Source organism: Gopherus flavomarginatus, chromosome 10 (genome assembly GCF_025201925.1).
Source record: "Gopherus flavomarginatus isolate rGopFla2 chromosome 10, rGopFla2.mat.asm, whole genome shotgun sequence".
NCBI classification, from domain to species: Eukaryota; Metazoa; Chordata; order Testudines; family Testudinidae; genus Gopherus; species Gopherus flavomarginatus.
Window position 1 is genome coordinate 26367308 of NC_066626.1, and position 17389 is coordinate 26384696.

Here is a 17389-nt window from a genome sequence, read left to right on the forward strand (position 1 = left end):
CCCATTATTATAGCATCATGGGTATTCTAACTTGTGCTGGCAAATGTGGTAATTGTTGGGGAATGAACAGCTGTTACCTTAATAATAATAATACCTACCTTGGTGGAGGCAATGGAGAGGAGGCTGGAGTGGGATTCAGGTTCCATTTCTGGCTAAGTCACCTGTTGGGTTACTTTGGGCAAGTCACTTCTCTGTGCCTCTGTCTGGCCAAGGGGCTTGTTACCTGTGGCAGGCAGTCCAACCAGGAGAAGAAAAACTCCAGTTTCAAACCAAGAACATCAGGCCTGGCCAGCTGGTTTGTAAAAGTTGTGCCAGTCACATATGCTGTATGAACCTGTACTACCAACTCCTGTTAATGGTGCAAGGTGAAGGCAAAGCAAGCAATAATACCTCTAACCCATTTGTAGTGCTTTTCATATGAAGATTTCAGAGCGCTTAACAAAGGAGATAAGTATAACTGCTGTGATGCACAAAGGATTTTTCAGGGGCCTAGGATCTGGACCCAGGTATTTATATTGACTCCTTTTTAGATCTTTTTCAGATCTGTCAGCTGGCTTCAGTACTATTGACAATGAGGTTTTGGTAACACACATATGGTCCCTAGCAGGGTTTGAAGGAGTAACATTTAACTGCCATTTCTGTCTTTCTGAGAGGTTTCAGAAGTTAGTGTTGGGTGGGTGCTCATCTCTTGCAGGGTACAGTATTGATCTATGTAGTCTCCTTTCTGCCCAACATGTATGTTGGGCCATTAAGAGTGTCATAGTCTGCTTGCATTACAACTAATGGGAAAATGTTTATTGACTTCATTGGAAATAGAATTGGGCTGTAGGTGCCTGATTCATAGCCCACTGAAGTTAGTAGAAAGACTGACTATGGGCTTGAGCTTTGGATCAGGCCCATAGTGAGAAAGAGCCTCTCTAGTGTGCAGATGGCATCCTTCTTTGTTGGCTCAGTTCTGACCTGTGCCACACAAAAGTAACTGTGTGCCATCTTTATGGGTTCCTTGATGCTGTGCTTGAGAGGGGCTGAAATGACCCTCAGTATAATCTAGAGCAACTTAAAGTTGCTCTTTAACGGCTTTTTAAAGTTGTTCATATTAAACTGTCTCCTAGCGACTGCTCTGCCAGCTAAGGATCAGATGATGTGCTGTGTGCTCTAGCCTTGCCAGTTTTATGTCATCCCACTGGAGAAATACAAAGCTTGAGCTGACAGTCTCATTTTAAAAGAGAAGAGGCTGGTGATAGAGCGTTTTCTATGAAAGATATTTGACTCTGGAACTTGTTCACTCTTTAGTCTTGCATCTGAGTCTGAATTTGTTGACCTTCAGAGCATGTTTCTATTTTTGTGAACAGCTGATGGTGATGGATTGAGAGAGGTGATTAAGGGTGGTTGTTTGTTAATTTATATTGTGATTTTATTTATATAGGTAGGCATGTCCTTGTATTTTAGATTTTTAAAAAATATTTGCTTCTGTATCATCTTAATTTTCTGTAATATACAGTTAGATGTTTTCTATTAATATATATGTATAAATACTAATGTAAAAATGGTTAGTGGTGTGGACAAATTGTTCTATATTTCATGCCTCACTTTTGCCTCTACAGATCGATCTGTTTAATGCAGAAGAAGAGGCCTTTGGATGGCTAGCTTCTCAGTACCCTCAGCGTAAAAAAATCCAAGACACTCTTAACCCATATCTTCGTCTCTATGATATGACTGTAGAGTTCACTACCAAACACAGAAACTGGATGGAGGGATTATTCACAATGGTGAATCCAGACCAAGTAGAGATAGATGTAGGAAACTATTGGCGTGGACTATATAAACTAGAAAAAACCTTCCATGATTCCCCAAATGCATTATCAGTGACAACAAAGATTAAAGCAAAAGTGGAAGAATTCAAAGAACACATTCCTCTAATCCAGGTGATTTGTAACCCTGGTTTGCAAGAACGGCACTGGGATGCCATGTCAGAAATTGTTGGGTTTTCACTGAAGCCTTCAGAAGACTCAACTGTCTCTTTATATATTGATATGCAACTTGATCCATACTTGGATAAATTTGAGGCTATCAGTGAAGTAGCCAGCAAAGAACATTCACTTGAGAAGGCCATGATTAAAATGATATCTGAATGGGATGCAATGGAATTTATCCTCCTTTCTTATAGAGAAACAGGAACCTATATTTTGTCATCAGTGGATGATATTCAGATGTTATTGGATGACCACATTGTCAAAACACAAACCATGAGAGGATCTCCGTTCATTAAGCCTTATGAAAAAAAAATAAGGTAAAATGTTTTTACTAATAGAAAGCAACAGTGACTTTAACAAGTCAAAAATGAGTTATTCTCCTTAATCTAAAGATATGATTGGAATAGAATGTTTGTGTGTTTTGGTAATCCTCCCTAAGAAGGGTGGTAATCTCATTTTAAAAGAGCTAAAACCATTTACTGGTACCAGTATTTAATTCCACATAGCTGGTTTTTACAGTTAATTAAAAGTGAGGGAACTGCTTAACCACTTGATAGCTGGGGGACGTTTTTAGTATATTCATTTAGGATGCACATGCTGTGCTGCCAAATATACAAGGTGCAGCCTAGCATTCCATTTATTTCAACAGAATAAGGCTTGTCTACACTTACCGGGGATCGACCTGTGGTGATTGATGCATCGGCAGTCGATTTAGCCACAAATCGCTCTCCTGTCAACTCCTGTACTCCACCTGAATAAGAAGCACCAGGGGAGTTGACAGGAGATGCTCTCCCATTGACATAGCATAGTGTGGACCCTGCGGTCAGTAGATCTAAGTACATTGACTTCAGCTATGTTATTCATGTAGCTGAAGTTGTGTAATTTAGATTGATCTCACCCCATAGTGTAGACAAGGCCTAATAATAAATAATGGCAGCATAATTGGGGAAGTAGTGGGCCAATAGAAAAAGTGTTATCTTTACCTAAATTGTAATCTTTCTGAATATTAAATAAATTGGAGTCAGCAAACTACATAAAGAGAATGAAGAAAACGAAAAAGACAAACAAGTAAACATTATTTACACTCTTGCCTTGGTTTTTCCCTAATTCCTACCTGGTTTCCTCAGTAAATAGTTTGCTCTGTTCTTAAAGCCAGCAGGCATAGCCACACTGGAAAAAACATGAAAATCTTGCATTTACAATGATATATTTATATTAAATATTTAAATGTAAATTGACTCTTCTAATCTTTGAGCATCCTTACTCGATATGAAATTGAAAAATGTTGTTTGAGTTGACCCATTCAAGAAATATATATAATGTCAAATATTCATCATGTCAGTCCTGATTTATTGCAATATAATGGTTGTTCTCTCTTAATGTCAGAAGAGTGAAAATTTCCACTGAAATATATTAAACAATAATTATTTATAATTACATATATCAAAAAGTGCATACAGTATTGGTCCTAAGAATTACCCAGAATGCTGCAGCTGTGTTAGAAATTGAGGTATGGCCAGACAAACAGTGACTCATGCAGTTTGCAACTGGAAATTACATAGTATTCATGAATACCTTGTTCAAGCACAAACTGTGAAGGCAAAGGACTTTGGCATTCTGTTTTTGCAGAATTGGAACCAGATCAACTTCATCATGATGAGATAGTGTTATAGTGTGCTGGGGACTCAGTCCTTCAAGAAGGCTGGCCTAGGATTTAATTATAACGTAGTTATAGCCAACATAAAGATCAAACTGCGAAGCAAGAAATAACTAGCAAGTATCCTCAGAGTCTGCTATAATGTCGACAAACAGAAAATCCATGAAACACAAATGGAATTTAGGAAGATGATTGCAGCTTTTGTTCAAACTGCTGACCTCAGCACAGGTAGTGTAGATAAGACAGAGCACAACATCTTCTTCTGCAATATAGACTATGAGTAAACTCCTGGGGAAACAGATCCTACAGAAGAAACCTTGGATCACGGAGAAAATTATTGAGTTGTGTGGTCAATGAAGGAAGCTAAGAGCACAAAGGAAGATGAATGAAATTGCAAGAGAGCAATATTCCTGTATAACGCAAGAAAGTGATGCACTGATTAAAGTGTCAAAAGAAGAGTGACTTGAAGGACCGTGCATAGATATACAGAACTCTTTTGCGTCAATTGCCAGTAGGAAGGCCTACCAAACCATCAAAACACTTTTTTGAAAGGTGTATAATGTTTCACCCAGCACTTGTGGCAGATATTGCTGAGAACTATACGATATGAACAAATGACTTCTAAGCTGAAAGTGTAAGAGGCAGAGGAAATCTACTGGAGAAGTTGGTTGATGCGAACATGAAACACTGAGAAACAATAAAGTCACTGGAGTGGATACCATATCAGAACTAATTAAAAGAGAGGCACTCATCTGGGTGTGCCAAAAGCTTTCCAATGTGATTTCAGCATCTGGAAGATGGTCCAAGACTTGGACACAGTTACTGATGGTTTCTATTGCTAAAAAGGGGGTCTCAACTGTTTGTAGAAATTGTTGCACAATCTCATTATTGACACACCTAGAAAATACTGCTGCGCATCATTCTGTAGAGAATTGCGTCCAAGGTAGAGACCTTTCTGACTGAAGAACAAGACAGGTTTAGACGAAAGAGATACAGTGGAGCAAATATTCAATCTTCATGTGCTGTCTGAGAAAGTGCTGGAGAATGATGGGAAGTGGTCCATGTCTTTGTGGATTTAGAACAGGAGTACTTGTGGCACCTTAGAGACTAACAAATTTATTTGAGCATAAGCTTTCGTGGGCTACAGCCCACTTCATTGGATGCATGTAGTGGAAAATACAGCAGGAAGATATATATATACACAGAGAACATGAAACAATGGGTGTTACCATACGCACTGTAAGGATTGTGGATTTAGTTAAAGTATTTGACAGCATATGGCACAAATCTCTTTGAGCAGTCCTCTGGCTGGTGGGAGTTGGTGAAAATGTTCTAAGTCTGATACAAAAATCTCTTCAGAAGTGTGATGACTTTACTGTTTGTGAGGCATGTGCAAAGTAGTTGGTTTGACTTGAGGATAGTTGTTAGACAGAGCTGCTTAGTTATCACCAACTCTCTTCAGCTGTCATCTTGAAGAAATCTTCAGAAGAGCCACTGATGAAAACCTACAGAATGGTGTCCCCATCCATGGATGAAAAATTAGTCATCTGTGCTTTACTGATGATAGTGACCCAATTGGCTCATTGCAAGAAGAGGTGCAAAAATTGGTAGAAAGAGTGCGGGGAAAGTAGACAAATTAGGTCTAAAGGTATCATGCAAAAATACACAGACAGTGGTGACATCTCTGTTGAAGAAGTGAAGATATTCCTCCCAAAATCTGGGAGGAGGCATTGGAATGTGTTGAGCACTTCAAACACCTGGGTGGTATAATTACAAGGGACATAAAACATCACTTAGAGATCTGACATAGAATTAGACTCACAACTGCTGCTCTAGAGACACTCAGACATTTGGAGAAGCAAAAGTGTTATCACAAAGTGTAAAATGAAATTGCTGCAGTTTCTTGTCTTCAGCAGATGTGCAGATGAGACATAGACATGAAGGAAACAGGTCGTTAACAGGCTTTCTACCTTCAAATTGAAATGTTACAGGTGATTGCTGCACATTGGCTATATTTCACACTTGACTAATGAGGAGGCACTCATTTGACTTTACAGCATAAACAGAATGATATCTGATATCATCAAGACAATCAGATGAAGAAAACTTGAGTTTGTGGGACATATGGGTTGGATGAATGGAGGAAGATTTCCAAAGCAAGCTTTTTTGGTTCCAGATCCAGGGAATGTCGGCAGCAAGTAGTTTGATGATGTGGCTGACTGGATGGCATGTATAGTAAGGTGCACTTCTCAAGGCTCTGAAGATCATGAAGTGTGTAGAAAGGTTGATGGCCAATGACTCGTGTGTTGTGTTTTCTGTTTATCGTAATGTGTTTCTGTGGTGCTTCCAACTGTGAGAGAAATGTCCTTACATACAGTATAACATTGTAATTCCATCTCATGGTGTTTATAACATTGACAAGGTTTATAATAATGTAGTATAGACTTTAAGGTCTGTAGGACCTGAGTAATCTCACATAAAGCACCACTCTTCCAAGAATATAGGAAAACATTTATAACTCTGGCTCACTTGTCAGAGCACAATCCCAGATATCCTCCTGCAGTTCTGTCTGATGGTGGTGGCAGCAAACAGTGATAGACTGAATTTTTTAACTGCTCTCCCTGACTCTTTACTTGCAAAATTGCATTTTTGTCTCCACCTTTTGGATGGAGAAGTTACTGGAGTAGGTGAAATAGGAGGTTATCACAACCTTTGGAGGTGAGAAGTAATATACAGGCAGAAAGCTGCCAATGGTATAGGGTGAAAAAAGAAACTGATGTCATTTTACATTGGGTCCCACAATATATAGGGCAGAGTATAAGTACCATTTGTGTTCCTCTCTCTTATGCCAGAGAAACAGGAATATCAAGCGTTTTTATCAAAACAGTTTACACTTGCAAAATGCAGTGTGACAAAAAGGATTTGTGTCAAAATGATATTGATTTTGATGAAATTTCCCATTAAAACACATATTTTATAAACAGAAGCTTTTTTGTTTTGAAAATTTAGTTTTGGGAAAAAATTCAAATTATATTTGAAAACATTTTTTCCCAATTTTTTTTGCTTTTATTTATACACCTCTACCCTGATATTAACGTGACCTGATATAACATGAATTCGGATTCAACACGGTAAAGCAGTGCTCCGGGGAGGCTAGGCTGCGCACTCCAGCAGATCAAAGCAAGTTCGATATAATGCGATTTCACCTATAACATGGTAAGATTTTTTGGTTCCTGAGGGCAGCTTTATATCGAGGTAGAGGTGTATTTATGTTTGCATTATTTCATGACATGTCAGAAGTAGTAATGCATAATCTGACATGTTATGTCAAGTGATCATATGATAAGAAATTGTCAACATATTTTACTCTTACATTTTATTTTTTTAAAAACATCAAGGACTTCTGCTATTTAGTACAGATTGACATCTTTGTGTTAGTGGTAAACTGTTTAATTACAACACAAACAGGAGACATTTGATCTAGAAAATAAGGCAAGATGTTTCAATCTGTACTAAGTAACAGCTGCTCTTAGTGTATTGTTCAAAACTAAAGTAAAATATTTTGGCCGTTATATCAATATGACATGATATTAACTGTCATATTGTACACTACTACAGGCATCATGAAATAATGTAAATATAATAAATAAAATAAATTTTAAAAACATTTCACTTAAAAACAAAATATCAAATTTTGTCTACAATAGAATTTTGGAAACACTTAAAATTTCCATTTTGTGGAAAATTTTGATACTGTTTTGCTTTTGGTTTGATTTGGAATGAAAACAAAGTTTGAAAAGTCAAAATTTCCCACAAAATGGAAATTGTGAGTTTCAACCAGCCCTAGTAGTAATATTATCTCCTATGGCACTGGTGAGATGACTGCTGAAATTTTGTACCCAATTTTGGTTTCAGCATTTTAAGAAGGATATTGAAAAATTGGGAAGAATTCAGAGAAGAGCTATAAGAATGACCTGTGGTCTGGAAAACATGCTATATAATGAGAGACTAAAAGAGCTCAAATCTTTTTATTTTATCAGAGAGAAAATTTAAAAAGAATTTAACTATGATCAATATGTACTACAAAGGGAGACAATATCTAATGTTAGCAGTCTCATTAGCAGACAAAGGCATGCAACGTTCAGTGGCTGGAAATTGAAGTCTGCAAAGTTTAAATTAGAAATAAAATAAAAAAATTTAACAGTGAGGATAATTAACTATTGGAGCAGTTTACCAAAGGATGTGGTAAATTCTCCACCACTCTTTTAATGAAGACTTTTAATATTTTTCTAAAAGAAATGATCTACTTCAACCACAAGTTACCGGGTTAGATGCAGAAATCACTATTTGAAATTTTGTGGCCTATGTATGAAAGCTAGATGAACAGAATGTTCCTCTGTAACGTTAAAATCTATGAGATCTATGAATTCCTGTAGCTTTGCTATGTGAGTGGTTCCAGTGAAGTCAATGCGTCACTCACATGAGCAAAGGCTCCAGATCACGCCCAAAATATTCTGTACATAGATAAAGGCTGTTTTTCCATTACAGGGTTTCAGTGACATTACCAGAATTTGAGTTCTCATTCTCTAATGATTTATGATATTGACAGAAAAAAACTTTTGGTGGATTTGCAGACTAAATACAGTTGTGTGTGTGTTGTGGGGTACATTATTCCTTATTTTTTCCTTATTGTAAGTATAATAGCACATGCTTTAACTGTGAGTTCTGTTCAATGTAACGTTCCTGAAAGTACATAGATCCTCATTCAGGATCTGATCAAAAACTCACTCAGATCAATGGAAATATTTCAATGGCTTTCAATGGCTTTGGATCAAGTCCTTAGTTAGAAGCCAAACTACACTAGTTGTGTTATTTCAGTTTCATCAGTTTTGGGGCCCATGTTTTGGACCCATGTCACAAATAATTAATTGTTGGAAACTGTAGTTCAGTGTTTATTTACCCATTTTGACCAAAGATGACATCCTTCATTTAAGGGTTGCATATATTTCTTACTCCCCAGTCTGCCTGCAAAGGCATTGTAGGGAAGTGAGGAATAAAGATCTGTGTTAAAAAAAGCTATTGTACTTTTTGAAGAAAAACTGATAAAGTTGGAAAGTACTTTATAAATTGAAGTTATTATTTATGTTGTCCAGTTCCTGATCCTCAGCAATTGTAATTTGTATGTGTAAAAAAGTCTAAGAACTTAACATTCTAAGTAAAAAGATTTACTGTTAGTATTAATACAGTGCATGAATCGATGCTTTCTGTTTTATAGGGAATGGGAAGGAAAGCTGTTGTTGGTACAGGAAATCCTTGATGAATGGCTGAAGGTTCAAGCTACTTGGTTATATTTGGAGCCAATTTTCAGTTCTCCTGACATTATGGCTCAGATGCCCGAGGAAAGTAGGCGATTCACTGCTGTGGATAAAACCTGGAAAGATCTAATGAAATCTGTCTTACAGGTAAGGACAACTCTCATAAGAAAAAGTGAGTGTGTTTATAGTATGAATCAGGAAATTGCTTCTGGCAAGATAAAAATGTGTCCTGTATATTTCATACTAACTCTTTTCCTGATTCTTTTTTTTTTGTGTTAATGTTGGCTGTCAAACTTATTTCAGCTACCTACAAGGACAGTATATCGACAAGTAAAATTAAACAATTTAAACAGTATGTAAAGCAAAATAATATAAAACAATTCACTTCTTTCAGCACTAAAAGACTGACTGCTGTAATATTCCTAAGTGTTTACTGAAATTGTGCATTTACTCATTTTAAAGGGTTTTATCTAATCGCATAATGAACAGGAGAGAGATCTCTATCTCTAAAACCCCAGATGTTAAACCTGCATCAGATATTCTGTCTTAGTCCCCCTGTAGCTCAACAAGAAAATACATACTTTACGAACTTGGTACATCAGGGAAATAACTAGTTACCTATAAGGAAATAAATAATAAATTAAAAGAGAAATCTATATTCAGCCTTAATCATTTCTGTGGTATGGGGACATCGCCAATGCCTGACTTTGTAGACTGTAAAAAATTCATTGTATTGTCGAATCTTTTAAAGATATATGAATGTCCATTCCTTTCCATTAAAATTGTGCTGAATGTGACATTACTGCTTGGAGGTGAAAGTGTGAAGTTCCATTTTTATCTGGCAAAACCTATGTGTATCTTTTTGAGACCCACTGTATAATCAGGATAAATGTTAACATGTATGTATCATAGTCTAAAAAATATTTTGATCTGCACTTTTTTCAGGATATATGTGTAAAATTTAGGGATACAGAAACTCCAATGATTGTTTTCTGAGCAACAGTTTGGGAGGAGCATTTGCAGTATGATATACAAAATGAGGCATTTTCTGAGTTTCCCAGCAATTCTATTTGGGATATATTTCTCTTTTCTGAATTGTCATTCATTCATCTTCTGAAGTTATTCCCAATATGAACGGTGTTCAGAATATTAGCATCCTTACAAATTTTCATGATCATGCTCTCACATGCCACCATCTTTTCATTAAATTTAACTTGTGTTATATTGATAAGGTCTACAAATGATGGCAAAGTCAAAAAATTGGGTATCTAGAGAGACGGGGGGAAGAGGGTTGAGTAATATCTTTTATTGGACCAACTTTGGTTGGTAACAGAGACACGCTTTTAAGCTTACCCAAAGCTCTTCTTCAAGTCTTGGAAATACAAGATGGATCAGATTGTTTAGCATAAGAAGTTAACACATTTCAAGTGACCATTCATAGTGAAGTGACACGTTAACACCCCTTGTTTCCCCCCATGACTGAAGTGATGGAACAAAGTGGACAAATGGTCTCAAGTAAATAGGATGAAATTCAATAAGGACAAACTCAAAGTACTCCACTTAGGAAGGAACATTCAGCTGTACACATACAAAATGGGAAATGATTGCCTAGGAAGGAGTACTGCGAAAAAGAATCTGGGGATCATAATGGATCGCAAGCTAAATATGAGTCAACAGTATAACACTGTTGCAAAAAAAGAAAATATCATTCTAGGATGTATTAGCAGGAGTGTTGTAAGCAAGACACAAGAAGTAATTCTTCTGCTCTACTCCACGCTAATTAGGCCTCAACTGGGGTATTGTGTCCAATCTGGGTGCCACATTTCAGGAAAGACGTGGGCAAATTGGAGAGAGTTGGGAGGAGAGCAATAAAAAGGATTGAAGGTCAAGAAAACATGACTTATGAGGGCAGATTAAAAAAATTGTGGTTGTTCAGTCTGGAAAAGAGAAGACTGAGAGGAGACATAATAACAGTTTTCAGATACATAAAAGGTTGTTACAAGAATGAGAGAGATAAATTGTTCTTCTTGACCTCTGAGGATAGGACAAGAAGCAGTGGGTTTAAATGGTAGCAAGTGTAGTTTAGGTTGGACATTAGAAAAAACTTCCTAACTGCCAGAGTGGTTAAGCACTAGAATAAATTGCTTAGGGAGATTGTGGAATCATAGAATTGTATATCTGGAAGGGACCTCAAGAGGTCATCTAGTCCAGTCCCCTGCACTCATGGCATGACTAAGTGTTATCTAAACCATCCCTGACAGGTGTTTGTCTAACCTGATCTTACAAATCCAATCTTAAAAGTCCCTTCCAGTCCTATAGTTCTATTAGACAAATGCCTGTCAGGGATGGTCTAGATAATACTTAGTCCTGCCTTGAGTGCAGAGGACTGGACTAGGTGACCTTTTGAGGTTCCTTCCAGTCCTGTAATTCTGAGGGAAATTACTATTTTGATGGTGTCATAAACAGATAGTAAAGGGTTAATGTCTCTTTTACCTGTAAAGGGTTAAGAAGCTCAGTAAACCTGGCTGACACCTGACAAGAGGACCAATAGGGGGACAAGATACTTTCAGATCTTGGTGGAGGGAAGTCTTTGTTTTGTGCTCTTTGTTTTGTTGGTTGTTCTCTCTTGGGACTAAGAGGGACCAGATGTACATCCAGGCTCTCCAAATCTTTCTGAATCTGTCTTTCATGTTTCAAAATTGTAAGTAATAGCCAGGCAAGGCGGATTAGTCTTATGTTAGTTTTCTCAACTTGTGAATGTTTTTGCTGGAAGGATTTTTACCTCTGTTTGCTGTAAATTTGAATCTAAGACTAGAGGGGGTCCCCCTGGTCTATATGAATCTGAGTACCCTGTAAAGCATTTTCCATCCTAATTTTACAGAGATAATTTTTACCTTTTCTTTCTTTAATTAAAAGTTTTCTTTTTAAGAATCTGATTGATTTTCCTTGTTTTAAGATCCAAGGGGATTGGGTCTGGACTCCCCAGGAATTGGTGGGGGGAAAGGGAGGGGGTATGGTTAATTCCTCCTCGTTTTAAGATCCGAGGAGTTTAAATCTGTGTTCACCAGGGAATTGGTGAAGCCTCCCAAGGCAACCCAGGGACGGGAAAGTCTCGGGGGTGGGACAGGGAGTGCACCAGACACTGAATTTCTGGCTGGTGGCAGCTTACCAGATCTAAGCTAGTAATTAAGCTTAGAAGTGTTCATGCAGGTCCCCACTTTTGTACTCTAAAGTTCAAAGTGGGGAAAGAAACCTTGACAGGTGGCATATGCAATTTCTAGTTCTAGGGTGGGAACCAAATATAAATAACTATTGGAATGCAGTATATTTTACAATGACAAAAATCATACTCATCCATTTATATTTAGTATTTTTTCAGAGTACTGTGATAATCCATTGTACCACTCAATATTCAAACCCCTCTGAAGTGTCACTGTCATAAACAGAAAGGAATCTTTTCCCAGAAGATGGCACTCTGTGTCCAGAAATATAGTGTCATGATTTTATGGTTTAGAAGAAAGCATATGAAAGTTTGAATGAATTTGAATGAATGTTTCTTCTTAAATCACAAAACTTGACTCTGGTCCTTGCTTTTTTACCTTTAGATGCCATTGTGTTATACAGTTGATGTGAGAGGTAATACAACTGATTTTTTTACTTGCCTCACTTTTCATCACAAATTTGAATAATTATAGAGTATACATCTTTAACGTATCTTTTTTTAAAGCAAGACATATGAGAATGAAATTACTTTGTGATTTAATTTCTACTTTTCATAAATTAAATAATTGAAAAAAGGAGTGTTAATTTTTAGTGGGGAAGAAATTCAAGATTTTACTAAAACATCTAAGACAAGTCTATGGTAGATTAAAAGTAAGGCTCTGTGTTTGTCACAGAGGTCACAGAAGTCACAGATTCCATGACTTTCCGTGACCTCTGTGACTTCTGCAGCAGCCCCGTGTGGCTGGCCCAGAAGCCACCTGAGCAGCTCGGGCAGCTCCTGGTTCAGTCGCACTGACTGCTGCTGTGGCAGTTTCGTGACATCTCACCCCCTAGAAGTAGGAGTTTGGGTGTTGGGGGGGATCAGAGTTTGGGGTTGGGGCTGCTGTTTACCTGCTGTGGCGGGGGCGGAATTCCTATTCCCTATCTTCACATGCAGCCAGGCACTGCTCCTGCAGCTCCCCCTGGATGTGGTTCCCAGCCAATGGGAGCTGCAGAACCAGGGCTTGGGGCAGAGCGAGGCAGCATGTGGAGCTAGGGAGCTGGGGCCGCTGCTTCCCAAGAGCAGGGTAGGGAGCCTGCCCCAATCTCCCCTCACTTGTATGCCACCTGGGCCATTGCTCCCCCCCAGCACGTGCGCCCCCCTCTCCAGCACCTGTGGTGCTTCCTTGGGCCATGCTTCCCCCCAAGCACCCATGCCCCCCTCCCCAGCACCTGTGGTGCCCCCCAATCCCCCCTCAGTTTTAGTCATGGGTATTTTTAGTAAAAGTCATGGACAGGTCACGGGCCCGTGAGTTTTTGTTTACTGCCCGGGACCTGTCCATGACTTTTACTAACAATACCCATGACTGAAATGTTGCCTTAATTAAAAGTAATTTATAGGAACTCCTGCTGTTGGTATATGATTATTGTAACAGGTCTCTTTAGATACACTTAGTTTAGCTGAACCACTACCTTTGTAATACAGTTTCTTTTCCTGCAAGTGATCAAAGAAGTAGGGTGACCAGATGTCCTGATTTTATAGGGACAGTCCTGATTTTTGGGTTTTTCTTATATAGGCTTCTATTACCCCCTACCCCTATCCCGATTTTTCACACTTGCTATCTGGTCACCCTACAGACAAGTGACACTGATGTTTTGAATGTGTAAGAACAATGGCATTCTCATTTATTCTTGATGCTTCCTCAGAACTGTATATAGGAAATCCATGTTGAAAGTTGAAATGTTTATTTTTGTCTTACCTCTTTTTCACATATGAAAAGAATCTAAGCATAACCAGGGACAATCTCTCTTCTCACATTTGGCAACATTCAGTTTTGAATTGCAAGTTCAATTGTACTCAGAAAAATTGCTGATGATGTACATACTAAGAAAGGAAACCAGAGATGTTATTATTTAACAGTTTATAGAGTGTACTTAAATATGCACTTTCAAATGCTGTCTTATAAAACCAATTATTAGCTATATCTGAATTTTGACAGCTCAGTTTATCTTTATATGGTTGAAAAGCATGAATAGTTATTTAATTCAGATTGTGTTCTGGTTTGATATAATTAAAGGCGCAAATATCAGAATGCCAAGTAATTTCAGGGTTTTTTGCTTTGGTTTTTTTGCTTATGTAAAGAATACTTCATTAACAGGGGAACATTATAATAAGGTATTAGGCATGTGTGCTTTCTAACAAAATCAACTAGATAACCAACTAATCTAGTGTTTCATCGGTAGGTAGACTGCAAGTACTCAAATGTCTGGTCAAAATAATTGCTAACTGGAATGGGATAATTTTAACACTTTTTATTTAGATTTTTAATTTGCTTTTTAAGACTGGTATTTGAGGAGTACTATTTTGGCTTATACATTGACCATGAGACCTATTAAAAGTAGATCTTGATGCACAAGCAACTTCACATTCTCTGCAATTAGTATGACATTCATTAGAACTAACAAGTCTGCAAAACCTCTCATTTTCTTTCATTTACGGTAAATTAGATAACTCACTTAGATAATTACAGTAGCTCTACTAAGCGTTTGAATTAATTTTGTTTGCTGAAATTCTGGATTAATTTAGAAAGGGCTCAATAAAATTTCCGACATGAATTATTTTATCTTCTATACAGAACAAATATATAATAAGAAATCCAGTTTATGTTGGAATGTGAAAAAAACCTATAATATTTCCCTTTGTTTTATATTTTAAAAAGCAACAGCACCTTTTAATATTTAATAATGGGTGATCAAATCTGGTATTCTAACTCTAACATTTAACCAAATTGACCCTTCACAGATAGGAAAATACCTGCCACCCACAACTTCCCCATCTCAGTATTTCTGGCAGAGTGTATGTAATGTTTTACACAAGGGATAAAAGGAATTCTGACCTGTGCAGAAATCTATTGATGCTGTAAACCCGTTTGATTTGATTACCCCCTTAGATAGGGTGTGATGGGATCCCCAGGGTGCAACCTGGATTGTGGGACTGCTGATTCCTCTGTCCCACCAGCCTGGGATATCCCTCTCGCACTGTCATGCTGTTGTCAAGCTATGATCGGCACTGCACTTACACAGACATCCACAGGCAAGGACACATTCAACTGTTTTACCTGAATGCTCTCCCAGCCACTCATGAACCAACAATAGAGGCTCCAACCAATTATCCCCAGCTCCCTAGCCATGCAACCCAGAATTTTACTGTCTTGCGCTGGCCAGAAGGCTGGCCAGTATAAGTTCGTTATCCAGTTCACCAATTGCTCAATGTGGAATGGACACACACTAGCCTTTGTAAACTGAGCTGAGGTTTCCCAAGCACTTCAACCAAAACACACTGTTTTAGGTAAAATATAAAACTGATTTCTTAACTATAGAAAGATGGATTTTAAGTGATTAAGTAGCAAGCATAGAGATCAAAGTTGGTTACTTAAAAATAAATTTGTTCTACAAACTAAATAGGTTTTGAATCAAGCAGTCTCACCCTGATGGATGGCACAAGCAGGTTACAGATCCTCAATACACAGGCTGGGACTCTTTTCCAGCATGGGACCACCCTTCCCCTGTTTAAAGTCTGTATCCTCCAGACATTCTTCCAGGTGTTGAGTTGAGGGTGGAGAGAGGCCAAGTGATGATATCATTTCCCTTCTTTTATATTCTCTTCCGCTTACTGGAAAGATCTTTGCTGGGATGTGGGGTTCAGGCAGTCCCCATTGGTTAAACAGTCGCTCTTGCATACGTGCTCTCTTTGAGAAGTCTCTGGGATGGGAGAGTGGATTCCCTTTAATGGTTCATCAGCACATCTGGCTGGTACTTTTTGAAATTTTGGCTGTGAGCATCTTCAACCTCACAACATATTTTAGTAACACACATATACCTCTACCCTGGTATAACGCTGTCCTTGGGAGCCAAAAAATCTTACTGTGTTATAGGTGAAACCACGATATATTAAACTTGCTTTGATCCGCCGGAGTGCACAGCCCCGGCCCCCAGAGTACTGCTTTACCGCGTTATATCTGAATTCATGTTATATCGGGTCGCATTATATCGGGGTAGAGGTGAAGCAATGCTTCATAACTTCTCAAACAATTATAGTACATGCAATCCAAGAGATCAAGACTTTTAAAATGTTACCTCACAAGATATACTTTGTACAAAACATATCATAATCATATCACCATGGTGAATATAAGGGTTTCAGGATGTGACTTTGAGGTACAGAATGTGACAAAGTGTAATGATCAATATACAGTAACTTCTCACTTAATGTTGTAGTTATAATTGTCAAAGTTAGAATGAGGACTCACAATTTGTCAGACCACTCTGTTTATTAGCGCAGCGCTCTGCCAATAACATTCGGAATATGTGAGTGGCCATGCAAGGCCCAAACAGTCTTATTTATACAGATAAAAGAGCGGGAATTTAGACAAAGGGACAAAGAAATCAAAACAGTAAAATTCACCTGGGGCACAGCATGCATATCCTATTTCCTTACTAACTGTTATCGATCTAAGGCTAATGCTTCACCAATTGCCCTTAAACGGTGCAATTGTTCTATGTTAATGTCTGTATTCCTGACACCTGGTTGCAACATTCCAACAACTTTGCTTAAAGGTACAGACAACATTTCTTTAATCCTTTCTATTCTTACTATATAATTCATTCTACTTTCACATGTTCCTGGAAAATGCAACTTTAAGTGAAACAATGTTAAGCGAATCCAATTTCCCCATAAGAATTAATGTAAATGAGGGGGCTAGGTTCCCGGGAAATGTTTTTCACCAGGAAAAAAAAACTATGTTATAATTATATATACACACACACAGTATAAGTTTTAAACAAACGATTTAATACTGGTATGCAGTGATGATGATTGTGAAGCTTGGTTGAGGTGGAGGAGTCAGAGGGTGGGATATTTCCCTTACTGCTAAATGATGAACTAGCAGTTGGCAGAGCCCTCCAGGGTTAACACTCTCACTCTACAAGGCAGCAGGAATGGAGGGAGATATGCGCATTTCCCTTTTAAGTACACTGCCTTGTTAATTAGATCAGCTTGCTGAGACCACAGCTGCTGCAGGCTCCCTCCATCCTGAGCCCTGGTGTGTCCCCCCTGCTCATGGAAGATGGGGTAAGCGGGATGCAGGAGCAAGGGGGAGGGGGACACCCTAACATTAGCCCCGTCTTCCTCCCCTCCCCTCTGCACAGCAAGCAGGAGTCTCAGGGAGCAGCTCCAAGGCAGA

The 17389-nt window shown here is 38.2% G+C and overlaps 1 protein-coding gene across 8 annotated transcripts in view; it reads left to right on the top strand.

The window, feature by feature from the left end:
- DNAH7 (dynein axonemal heavy chain 7) overlaps window positions 1–17389 on the top strand; it is a 275290-nt gene that overhangs the window by 70887 nt on the left and 187014 nt on the right. For all 8 annotated transcript variants that reach the window (XM_050969448.1, XM_050969447.1, XM_050969454.1 and 5 more), the window contains exons 17-18: window positions 1605–2290; window positions 8906–9092. In XM_050969448.1, the coding sequence (XP_050825405.1) occupies window positions 1605–2290; window positions 8906–9092 (873 nt within the window). The remainder of the gene's footprint in view (window positions 1–1604; window positions 2291–8905; window positions 9093–17389) is intronic.